Source organism: Cnephaeus nilssonii, assembly GCF_951640355.1.
Source record: "Cnephaeus nilssonii genome assembly, chromosome: Y".
Taxonomy (NCBI): Eukaryota; Metazoa; Chordata; class Mammalia; order Chiroptera; family Vespertilionidae; genus Cnephaeus; species Cnephaeus nilssonii.
In genome coordinates, this window is record NC_137096.1 from 3,286,430 (window position 1) to 3,299,439 (window position 13,010).

Here is a 13,010-nt window from a genome sequence, read left to right on the forward strand (position 1 = left end):
AAGAAACTCCATCCTGTTTTGCATAGTGGCTGTACCAGTCTACATTTCCACCAGCAGTGCACGAGGGTTCCCTTTTCTTCACATCCTCAACAGCACTTGTTGTTTGTTTTGTTGATGATAGCCATTCTGACAGGTGTGAGATGGTACCTCATTGTTGTTTTAATTTGCATCTCTCTGATGATTAGTGACCTTGAGCATTTTTTCATATGTCTCTTGGCCATCTGTATGTCCACATTGGAGAAGTGTCTATTTAAGTCTTTAGTCCATTTTTAAATTGGATTATTTGTCTTCCTGTTGTTAAGTTTTATGGATTCCTTATATAGTTCGTATTTTAACCATTTATCAGATATATCATTGCTAACTATGTTCTCCCATTCAGTGGCTCCCTTTTTCTGTTGATGGTTTCTTTTTGCTGTGATCGAGCTTTTTATTTTGATGTCCCATTTGTTTATTTTTCTTCTTAGTTTCCTTGGCCCTAGGAGATGTATCTATAAACATTGCTATGAAAGATGTCTTGAGATTTTGCTGCATATGGTTTCTTCTAGAATTTTTATGGTTTCATGACTTACATTTAGATCTTCTACCCATTTTGAGTTTATTTTTGTGTATTGTGTCAGTGGTCTAGTTTCATCGTTTTGCATGTATCTATCCAATTTTCCCAACACCATTTATTGAAGAGACTGTCTTGACTCCAATGTATGCTCTTGCCTCCTTTGTCAAATATTAGTTGAGCATAATGGCTTGGGTCAATTTCTGGGTTCCCTGTTCTGTTCCATTGATTGATGTGCCAGTTCTTGTGCCAGTACCAGGCTTTTTAGAGAACAGTGGCACTGTAGTGTAACTTGATATCTGGTATTGTGATTCCTCCTACTTTGTCCTTCTTTCTCAAGATGGTTGCAGCTATTCAGGATAATATTTTATTCCATATAAATTTTTGGAGTGTTTGTTCTAGGTATGTGAAATATGCTATTGATATTTTAATAGGAATTGCATTGAATCTATAGACAGCTTTGGATAGTTTGGCCATTTTAATGATGTTGATTCTTCCAATCCATGAACAGTGTATTCTTCCACTTGTTTATGTCTTCCTTTATCTCTTTTTCAATTTCCTGTAGTTTTCAGAGTACAGGTCTTTTACCTCCTTGGGTAACTTTATTCCTAAGTATCTTAATTGTTTTGTTTCATTGGTAAATGGGATTTTTTTGGGGGGTGGGGGGAGGCGGGGTATAAAAATGCCAGAGTGTACCATTATCAGACTACAGATTATCTGGGAGTAGAGCAGCAACCCCTATGACCTGAGGTGGTTATCAATCAGGTATCCCTGACCAATAGCCTAGAGAAGGTTTCAAAGGTTTTATGTGCTCAAACTTCCTGGATAAGGTGGAGTCAGTACCCTTGGTGCTGTTCCCTTTCCAATCTGGAGACAACTGGGTCAAAAATGAAGAATTCCTTACTTTGTTCCCAGTCTCATGGTGGACGTTTTTCCATGATCAACACAGTGATGAAACCCAACAAGCAATTATAGCAATCTAGGTAATACTGGCTTGACCTTTGACTTGATTTCACTTGGTGTGGGTATCTATGTGAATAACTCAGATAATTTATTTAGGAGCTGTGATTTATTTCCCCAGTTGTGGTTCTAAAGAGAGAGGTCTTTAATCTGCCAGTCTGTGTAATTTTCTAAATTACAGATCACACAGCTGTTAAAAGTTTATCAGAAAAAATATAGGCCAGAGCAATGAGAATTAATGAGTTCTATCTAGTATGCAACACAGCAGCCATGTCTATTCTTGGGCATGGGCAGACCCTTGACTTCAACCCTAGCCATCTTTCTACTTGAGGGGGACTAACATCAGAACATATACAGGGTACACAGGGAAATTGGTGAATGTGAAGAGAGGGAGAGTTGGTCCAAAAGTATAAGCAATATATGTTTTCTTTTTAGCAGTTTAGAATGCTTAGTCAGCTGTTTACTTCTATGCCTTAGCCTTCACTTTACAGCTTGAAGGCAAGACTGAAAACCAGACTGAGATCATGGATTAGTCTTGTGGTAATCTGTAAAAGCCTTTTTGATTATTGTTGAAGTTAGTACTTGTATATGTTTATCTAAAAGCTTCCCAGGACAGCTCTCCCAAGGGTGAAATAAAGGCAAATTCATGTACAGGTTTCTTAGGAAGTAGTCAGAAAACCTTATGGATGAGACCATAAGGTTTTCAAAGTAATGTTTCCTCTGGCACTATTAGCCTGCACTAATAAATAAATGTGGGCTGCTGTCGTTAGACTGTTGTTGACCTTGGGGTGTGAGGAATGGTGGGTAGGAAGTTTGAAATTGCACAGGACTCTCCTACTAAAAGCAGCTGCTTTTTTATTCACTAAGCCTTCTATTGAGCTCTACATTTTTATTCACTACGTCTTCTGTTGGGCTATTTTCTGTTGAGCTATAAGTTTTTATTTTGTGCTGTAAGTTTTCAGAAGATTCTGGAGTTCTTCAGAAGTTGATTCTAATAGATCCTGCCAGCACTTCATTGTTGAAGACACAGAGCCTTGGGGTTTCTAATCCATCTTTATGGTAGTCCCTTCCCTTTCTTTCTCTTTTTTGATTCAGAGAAACATTATTGTTTTATAAAAAACTATGAAAGGGGGGGAAAAATCCCTGTCAAATGATGACATATACTATTGATCATACCATGTGCATGTAAACATGAACAACGTATAAACTACATTGTAAAAATGAACAAACAAAATAAAAAACTGTACTTTGCTGTATGGCATAGGTTTCTCCCCTTAATTATATTTAACTGCTTTTTCCTTCTTTCCTTCCTCCCTCCCCCGCCCCACCTTATTCTCTCTAGCTTGTGATTGGTACAATGGAAGAATCTAGAATTTGCAGACCAGGAGTAAAAGCAGACATGTTGTGTAACTCTCAGTCAAAGGATATTCTTCAACATCATGACTCAAATTGTGGTGGCACAGGTAACAAACATTCACTGGAAGAGGATGAAGGCAGTGACTTTATAATAAAAAATAGGAATTTGGTGAGCCAAGTGTACTGCATGCAAGAGTCGAGAGAGAAACCTCCTGGGCTTAAAGCTGGAATAGAGCCTTCTGAAAGTCAACAAGGTTCAGAGTGCAACAAGAACAAAGAAAGAACTTTAGGTAATACTCTCTGCTTAGTGGTTAAACATTTTTATACACAGCTCATTACTTATATTTTCTACAGCACATCTGATTATGGAATATGACCAGGTTTGAGGTTGATGTTACTTAGCTACTACGTCTATTTTCTTTGATCAGGTCAGTGTGCCTGTCTGCTACAATTCCATGCAGGAGGTGAACAAAGCAGACTGGGAAGCTTAGTTGTAGGAACCATGGTTATTTCTCTCTGAATAATCAAAAATTATTTCTTCTGAAAATATTGGTGGCCAGTTTTGCAGAAATGGTATTTGATTTGCCTTGTTATTTGATCAGTAATTGCTGTTAAAACTATACATGCTTCATTTATTTATTTAAAGGATATTCACTAAAATTTAAAAATGATGTTATCTGTTGTTTAGAAAGTGGATTAATAAGAGTGGATTTTAAGGTATCTTTTCCTCCCTACTGCTGTATTAGTTTGACAGTTAGTAATTAGAATGTGGTATGTTAAATGTCATGAATAAAATCTGAAATTCTTATTTTGCCATTCTGTTTGCCCCTCAATATTGTATTCCATTTATACGTAATAGTTACCTTGTCTGATTTGACTGACTTCTGTACATGATTATAACCAGAATTTTCTTTCTTTAATCTATTCTCAAGAATATAAAAAGTATAATCTCTTGCAAACAAGACCAATATTTTCAAAAATAATAGCCCCAATAGTGTTTGTAAAATACAGTTTCAGGTTAAATTTTTTTAGTTTTAAATGGATCGTAAAACCTACAGAAAATTTTAAATTACTTTTTACTCTTACTAATTATACATTTAGTAATTATATTCCTCTTTCTATTTGGACTTGAATAAGAAAAGGTTTTAGTGCTAAAATTTTATATGTGTAGGAAATTACTCATTTTGAAGTCACTCTGTTCTTCCTTTCCATATCCATAGAAGTCTATAAAGTATACCACATATCAGAGTTCTCTTCAGATTAATAAAAAGAAAAATATTTTACGTACAAGAGTCAACACTTTAGGAAAAAAAGAGTTCCTACCCCCAGATCAAGAAATAAAACTTTTATTGTTTACTTTCTCACACTTATTTCAGCCCCCTTTTTATCCCCACCAAAGTTTTTGAAGTACTATTTAAAACTCTTTTCTCAAGGGATGAGCTAATTTGTCTTTCTTTTTTTGGCACTATACTTGGTTAATACTAAGATTATGCTTAGTAAATCATCAGAAAACACAACTCAGGAAAAATGTTAATAATGGATTATGTGCATTTTACATACAGGCAGTGTGTGCTTGCTTTTTGAACTTTCTTGTATATTTGTTCCTGATAGGAGGATGTTCTTAAAAACATTCTCATCTTTAAGGAAAATATCTTAACTTGGAATCAGTGATTTGGCTAGTGTTTTTAAACTTTTAATAAGTATTACTACTGTTTAAGTGCCAGTTAGCCAATATCTACCAGCGTTAGAGGATGAGTGAAGAAATTTGGATGTGGGGCTACTCAATCACAATTTGAAAGTAGTTTGTAATTTAGCAGGTGAATCTCTATACCTAATTATATTGCCTTAAATTATATTCTCAGTGTCTGAACATAAATTTTATTTGGAATTTACAGGTTGTATTAATTTTATCTTCTGGTACTTTTCTTCTTTTATCTTGTTAAATTATTAGGAAAAGAAGTATTATTATTGATGCAAGCCTTAAATACTCTCTCAACTCCAGAGGAGAAGCTGGCAGCTCTCTGTAAGAAATACGCTGATCTTGTGAGTATTAAGGGAGCAAAGCCCATGTAAAATATGTCAAAATGTACATCTGCTTGATAAACTTTTAATGTATAATTTTGATATAGCTTTAAATGTAATTTATATTCTATTACAGTGTTAAGGAAGACTCTAATTTCTTAGAACTTAAGTTGGTTGTATGGCCTTGGTTTATGATAGGATATGTTGAAACATTGTAATGCTTTTGAGATGTGAAATAGATCTCCTAAAACTCAATCAGCCTCAAACATTTCTAGGTCAGCATTTTCATTTGTATGTTTACATGCCTCTCTGTTGGGAATGAATATGTTCTGTATTTAAATTCAGAAATTCAGTACATGACTGTATATTAGAGGTGAAAGTTTTAAACCATTTTGATTGATTGTGAGTTCTATGAAATAGTCTAGCATGCCAGTTTTCAATGAGTGTGCTGCTGTAGGCACATTAGTGTGCCTCAGAAATTTTTAAGACATGCAATACCAGACTAATTTAGTCAGCTCACTGACCTTTTTTCCCCTAGACTGGGAACAAATGACAACCAACATAAGAGCCTCTTGCAAACTTTTTACTCTTAAAAAGTGTGAATTAGACTTATATCTATTTTTTGGTCAGGTTATTTGGTGTGCTGCAGAATGTAACTAGTTTATATGTGCCATTAGATGAAAAAGATTGAAAATTTCTGCTATACTGGAATAGCCAGATGATGAAAATCAAAAGAGCAATTTTAAAAGAGATGGAAATAAATTAAAAAAAAAAAAAAGGAAGGAAAAAAAGGAAGATGAATAAAGGAGTGAAAATTAGGTAGAAAAAGTAGCAGAATAGATTAAGTAGTGGACTTGGTGATGTAACAGATGCAGCCAGCTATAAAAGGATTAGGGGAGAAAGAATAGAGTTAGCACAGTGGTCCAGGACAGTCCTTTTCAAACTTATGCAGGTCACTTGGGTATCTTGTCAAATTGCATATTCTGATGCAATATGTGTAAAAAGATTAAAGTGATATGAGGTGGGTTGGAGGAGATGGCTAAGATACTGCATTCTAAGAAGTTCCCAGGTGATGGCCTAACCTGCTGTTCCAGGGCTTAGACAAGCAGGTTCAGCAATCAAGTGGTGTTTCATTTATTTATTTACAATTTTGTAGGGCATGAGGGAGAGTATATGGTAAGAATTATTGAATTTGTTTTAGGAAGTGATACATGATAGCTTATTTTTGGTTTAGTTTTATGCCTATGCAGAGCAGTAATTCTTGGGAATAATAAGAGGTACATGTACTTTGGTTTAAAAAATGTTTTAAAACTTTCCATAAAACAATAGTTAGGATATGTATCTGAGTATACTACCTTGGGAGTATATCCCTGTCAAAAAAACGAGACACATGGAGATCAGAAAGACAGATAGACCCCGCCCCATAGTAGTAATCCACTTTGAGAGGGAATTCACAAACTTGGAGCTTCTCCTTGAGGAGAAAAGGGTTTGTATCTCACATCAAGCACACCAGTTTTATGGGATGCCCCTTTCATGGCTGGCTGGATCTGCCATATTACCAGTCTACTAGTTAGCCTTTTATTCTGATACTTTTCTACCTAAATTGAACTCCTTCGTCCCTTTATCTTTTATTTTTTATCACTGCCCATTTGACTTTTCATCATGTGACTATTTCAATGGAAACTGTCTTATATATCCAAAATATTGGGCTTTGAAAACCAGTGAAGGTTCTTATCTAGGACATCCAAAAGACTGTAGTAAATGAGGAACACCTCTTAAAAGGAGGGGAGAACAGTTAGCTAGTTAGGGCGATCATGCCAGGGAGAGAGCAGATAGGCAGTTAGGGGGATCAGGCCAGCAGGGGAGGGCAGTTAGGGGGATCAGGCTGGCAGCAGGGAGCAGTTAGGCAGTTAGGAGGATCAGGCCACGAGGGGAGAGCAGTTAGGGGGATCAGGCCTGCAGGAGGGCACAGTTAGAGGGATCAGGTTGGCAGGTGGGAGTAGTTAGACAGTTAAGGGGATCAGGCCAGGAGGGGAGAGCAGTTAGGGGGATCAGGCCGGCAGGGGAGAGTAGTGAGGCAGTTAGGGGGATCATGCCAGTAGGGGAGAACACTTAGAGCCATCAAGACAGCAACGGAGCAGTTAGGGACTTCAGGCAGGCAGGCAGGCAGGTGAGTGGTTAGGAGCCAGTGATTCCAAATTGTGAGAGGGATCCCGGATTAGAGAGGGTGCAGGATGGGCTGAGGGACCCTACACCCTCGTGCACAAATTTTGTGCGGGGTGGAGGAGGTTCCCGTCAGCCCTGCCTGTACCCTCTCTAATCCGAGACCCCTTGGGGTATGTCTGACTGCCGGTTCAGGCCCGATCCCCATAGCAAGTTCACGTGGGGGGGCAGTAAGGGGCGACCAGGTTGGCAGGGGAGGCAGTTAGGGGTGACCAGGCCCTGGGTGGGGGGGCAATTGGGGGCAGCCCCGCCTGCAGCGGGAGCAGTTAGGGGCAATCAGGCCAGCAGGCAGAGGATGTTAGGGGTGATCAGGCAGGCAGGTGAGCAGTTCGGAGCCAGTGGTACTGGATTGTGAGAGGGATGTCTGACTGCCGGTTTAGGCCCGATCCCACAGGGATCCCCGAGGGGTCCCAGATTGAAGAGGATGCAGGCTGGACTGAGGTCTCCCCACCCCCCCGCACAAATTTTGTGCACCAGCTCTAATCTATACTAATAAAAGGTTATATGCTAATTAGACTGAGAGACCCTCTGGACATCCTTCCGGACAAAGCCATGGTGGCAGGGCTGAGGCAGAGGCTGTTAGGGGCGATCAGGCCAGGAGGGGAGGGCAGTTGGGGGTGAGCAGTCTGGCAGGGGGGACAGTTGGGGGCAAGCAGGATGGCAGGTGTGGCAGTTGGGGGCGAGCAGGCCAACGGGGAGTAAGTTGGGCAAGCAGGTCTGTAGTGGGGTAAGTTGGTGGCGATCAGGCTGGAAAGGGGGGCAATTGGAGGTGAGAAGGCTGGCGGGGTGGGCAGTTGGGGGTGAGAAGGCCAGCAGGCAGAGTGGTTAGGGGTGATCAGGCAGGCAGGCAGGTGAGTGCTTATGAGCCAGCAGGCAGACATTCCCCAAGTGGTCCTAGATTGGAGAGGGTGCAAGCTGGGCTGAGGGACAACCCCTCCCAGCCCCCCACTCTCCACCCCATGAACAAATTTCATGCACTGGGCCACTAGTCTATATATATAAAAGCCTAAGCGACCATCACAACCAAACGGACTACCGAACAGGCTGTGTGGGGCGACTAGGCCGACAGGGCAGTTAGTGAGGGGCGACCAAACGACCGAGTAGCAGGCTGCGTGGGGCGACCAGGCTGTTGGCGGGGGGGGGGGCGGGGGGCAGTGAGGGGCAACCAGGCCAGCAGGGGAGGCAGTAAGGGGTAACCAGGCTGGCAGGGGGGCAGTGAGGGACGACCAGGCTGGCGGGGGCGGGGGGGGAGGGCAGTTGGGGGTGACTAGAGGCCCGGTGCACGAAATTCGTGCACGGGTGTGTGTTCCTCAGCCCAGTCTGCATCTTCTCCAATCTGGGACCCCTCAAGGGATGTCCGACTACCTGTTTAGGTCTGATCCTGGTATCAGGCCTAAATGGGCAGTCGGACATTCCTATCACAATCCAGGATTGCTGGCTCCCAACTGCTCGCCTGCCTGCCTTCCTGATTGCCCCTAACCGCTTCTGCCTGCCAGACAGATCACCCCCTAACCACTCCCCTGTCAGCCTGATTGATATCTAACTGCTCCCCTGCCAGCCTGTTTGACCTTAACTACCCTCCCCTGCAGGCCTGGTCACCCCCAACTGCCCTTCCCTGCAGGCCTGGTCACCCCCAACTTCCCTCCTCTGCCAGCCTGGTCACCCCTAACTTCCCACCCCTGCAGGCTTGATCGCCCCCAGCTGTCTTCCCTTGCAAGCCTGGTCCCTCCCAACTGACCTCCCATGCTGGCCATCTTGTGGCAGCCATCTTGTGTCCACATGGGGGCAGCCATTTTGTGTGTTGGAGTGATGGTCAATTTGCATATTACTCTTTTATTAGATAGATTATTAGATAGATTATGCTATTGTGACTGAGAAGATGCTTGATATGATTTCAATCATCTTGAATTTGGAGAGTTTTTGCTTGTGTCCCAATATGTGGTCTGTATTTGAAAATGTCCCATTTGCACTTGAGAAGAATGTATATTTTGTAGCTTTGGGGTGAAATGTTCTGAAGATATCAATTAAGTCCATCTGATCTAGTGAGTCATTTAGTATTGCTGTGTCTTTGCTGATTTTTTGTCTAGAGGATTTATCGAGTGATGTCATTGGTGTATTAAAGTCCCCTACTATGATTGTATTGTTGTCGATCTCTCCCTTGATATCTTCCAGGAGTTTTGTTATGTATTTGGGTGCTCCTGCATTGTGTGCATATATGTTTATCAGAGTTATATCCTCTTGTTGTATCGAACCCTTTAGTATTATGAAGTGGCCCTCCTAATCTCTTGTTATGGCCTTCACTTTGAGGTCTTTTTGTCAGATATAAGTATTGCTACCTGTTTTTTTTGTTGTTGTTTTTTCATTTCCATTTTCCTGAAAGATACTTTTCCATCCCTTCCCATTCAGTCTGTGTGAGTCCTTTGTTCTGAGGTGGGTCTCCTGTAGACAGCATATCTACACTAATAAAAGAGAAACATGCAAATTGACCATACCTCTGCTATGCCCACAAACCATGCCCACCAGCCAATCAGGAGTGAGTATGCAAATTAACTCAACCAAGATGGCTGCAGACACGGAGCGAACAGGAGGCTTGGGTTTCCCTGGCAATGGAGGAAGCCAAGCTTCCCATCTGCTCTGGCTGGCCCTCGCCTCCGCTCAAGGATACAAAGTTTCAATTATAGAAGATAAATAAATCCCAACAAAAATGGTGGCAGCCACAAAGCTGGAGAGAGCAGGAGGCTTGGGTTGCCCCGGCAATGGAGGAAGCCAAGCTTCCTGGCCGGCCCTGGCCTCCGCTCAAGGCTACAAAGTTTCAATTATAAAAGATAAATAAATCCCAGATACCAGGGCCTCCGCTTGGGTCGCTGGGGGGCATGGCCAGCCTGCAAACCACCACAGGCCCCTCGCCAAGGCTGCCCCATGCCCCAAGGGAACCCCCACCCTGATCCGGGACACCCTTCAGGGAAAACCAGCCGGCCCCCACCCGTGCATCAGGCCTCTATCCTATCTAATAAAAGAGTAATATGCTAATTGACCATCACTCCAACACAAGATGGCTGCCCCCATGTGGACACAAGATGGTCAGCAGGGGAGGACAGTTGGGAGGGACCAGGCCTGCACGGGAGGGCAGTTGTGGGCCAGCAGGGGAGGGCAGTTGGGAGGGACCAGGCCTGTAAGGGAGGGCAGTTGCGGGTGATCAAGCTTGCAGGGGAGGGCAATTAGGGGGACCAGGCTGGCAGAGGAGGGAAGTTGGAGGCGACCGGGCCTGCAGGGAAGGGCAGTTGTGGGGGGACCCAGGCCTGCAAGGGAGAGCAGTTGGCAGGGACCAGGCCTATAGGGGAGGGCAGTTAGGGGTGACCAGGCCTACAGAGGAGGGCAGTTAGGGGCAATCAGGCTGGCGGGGGAGCAGTTAGGCATCAATCGGGCTGACAGGGGAGTGGTTAGTGGGTGATCTGTCTGGCAGGCAGAAGCGGTTAGGGGCAATCAGGAAGGCAGGCAGGCGAGAAGTTGGGAGCCAGCAGTCCTGGATTGTGAGAGAGATCCCAGATTGGAGAGGGTGCAGGCTGGGCTGAGGGATACACATCCCTGTGCATGAATTTCGTGCACCAGGCCTCTAGTAGAGTATATGAGTCATGTTTTCTTATCCATTCAGCTACTCGATGTCTTTAGATTGGAGAATGTAGTCCATTTACGTTTAAGGTTATTATTGATAGATACTTGTTTGTAGCCATTTTTATTCTATGTGCCTGTGATTCTTCTTCCCTTTCTATTTCTTTCTTTTTTTTTTTTTTTACAACAGTCCCTTTAGCATTTCTGTATTGCTAACTTGGTAGTGATAAACTCCCTTAGCCTTTTTTTTTGTCTGCAAAGAAGCTCCTGATTTCCCCTTCAATTTTGAATGATAACCTTGCTGGTTAGAGTTTTCTTGGATTCAGTCCTTTGCTTTGCATCACTTTATATACTTTCTTCCATTCCCTTCTGGCCTGATGTGTTTCTGTTGGGAAATCATTTGATAATCTACTGGGAGTTCCTGTGTAGGTAACTCTTTTTCCCTTTTGCAGTCCTTAAGAGTCTGTCATTAACATTTGCCATTGTAATTAGGACATGTCTCGGTGTGGGCCTTTTTGTGTTCATCTTGTTTGGGACCCTCTGTGTTTGTGTGCCTTTTCTTCCCCAAATCAGGGAAGATTTCTGTCATTATGTCTTCAAAAGATTCTCTAATCCTTGCTGCTCTTCTTGTACGAATCTGTGGTCTTGGCAAGCAGGAGGTGCTTCGCAGGCTCTCCTGTGGGACATGCAGGGCCGGGTCAATCCTGTCGACTTGACAGGCAAGGAGTTCAGTCAGAGGCTTGCCTGCATGATGTGCAGGTCTGGGTCCAACAAGGCTGGCTTGACGGGCAGGGAATGCAGTCAGAGGTTTACCTGTGTGATGCACATGGCTGTGGCCGATGCTGTGGGATTGGTGGGCAGGTAATGCAGTTAGAAGTTCGCCTGCGGGAAACACAGTGTTGGGGCTGATGCTGTGGTCTTGAATGGCAGAGGACACAGTCCCAGGCTCGCTGGTCGTACACGTGGGGCCAGGGCTATGCCGTGGGCTTGGTGGGCAAGAAACACAGTCAGAAGCTTGCCTGCAAGACTTGGCCACGGCTCATGCTGAATGCTTAGTGGGTAGAGGGGGTGCTGTCAGAGGCTCACCTGCAGGAGGCTCAGGGACTGGGTGATGCCAGGGGATTGGTGCGTGGGTAACGTAGTTTGAGACTCACAGGCAGCATGTGCAGTGCCCAGGAACGACATAGCGGCTGACAGGATGGGGCCATACTCTGAAACTAATATGAGGCCACATCCAGAGAGGCTGGAGTCCCAATGTCCATAGGTCTGCGACTTTGGTAACATGCTGAGGTAACATGCCTTTGGCCAAGTGCCTGTAGAGTCCAGGATGGTGTTTGAGGCCAGTCTTGGTGGTGGTGAGGCTGGGTTCCTGCTCACAGCAGCTCTCCCTTTCAAGATGGTGTGGTTTCTGTCAGAGGTGGCCTCCCTGCGAAAGATTGCAGCGGTATCAGGGGCTCTCAGTCTAGGATAGTCTGGTCCACCAGTCCCTGAAAGTCCTGCAGGGTCTATTTGCCACACACACACACACACACACACACACACACACACACACCATACACCATATATGTCCACACACTCCCCTTTTGCTCACTCACTCACTCACTCACTCACTCTCTCATCCTTACTGCCATCCTGCTGGCCGCCATCTTCCTGTCCTCCATGGGCCTAATCTTAAGATCAAGATCCTGTCAGGATACTTTTCATGGATGGAGGCATTCATGGGTATTATTTTTGCACTCTCCCACTACTTTGATAAAGCTCTCTGGTGCCTTTTTTGTCTTTTAACTTTAGTTTTGTGTATTTGTGTGGTATCATCTTTACCCTTCATTAGTAGGTGCCATTTTTGTGCTTTCCCTATGTCTTGCTAAAGTCTTGGTAAAGTAGGTGGGAGACATCTTTTTATTTATTTATTTTTCCTAAGCAGGTATCATCTTTGTATTTTTCCTGAGTTACGATCCACAGTGCCAATATCCCTGGAAGGGGAGCTTTAACACATGTCTGATATCTTGGTTTTTGTGGCTGCTGCTTTGGGGACACACTTACTGTCTGGCTTTAGAAATCAGGTTACTTGCATTTGTGCTTCCCATGGGACTGTAACAAACAGAGACAGTTCTTGGCAGACTACCATTACCCCAGAGTATTGTACAGGTATCAGACAGAAACATACAGGTCCTTCTGCAAAAGATGTCTACTTAGTTGTCTAAGAATTTTTGCCTGAGGAGCAGGCTTCTGATAAGGCATGTGCTCTCAAGGCATAGAACTTTACATATTTGCAACTTCAAAAGTGGTT

The 13,010-nt window shown here is 43.5% G+C and overlaps 1 protein-coding gene across 4 annotated transcripts in view; it reads left to right on the forward strand.

Moving 5' to 3' along the window:
- Window positions 1-13,010, forward strand: part of LOC307096443 (gamma-taxilin-like) — a 108,136-nt gene that overhangs the window by 19,300 nt on the left and 75,826 nt on the right. For all 4 annotated transcript variants that reach the window (XM_079766055.1, XM_079766058.1, XM_079766056.1 and 1 more), the window contains 2 exons: window positions 2,853-3,156; window positions 4,818-4,909. In XM_079766055.1, the coding sequence (XP_079622181.1) occupies window positions 2,868-3,156; window positions 4,818-4,909 (381 nt within the window). In that variant the 5' untranslated portion in view covers window positions 2,853-2,867. The remainder of the gene's footprint in view (window positions 1-2,852; window positions 3,157-4,817; window positions 4,910-13,010) is intronic.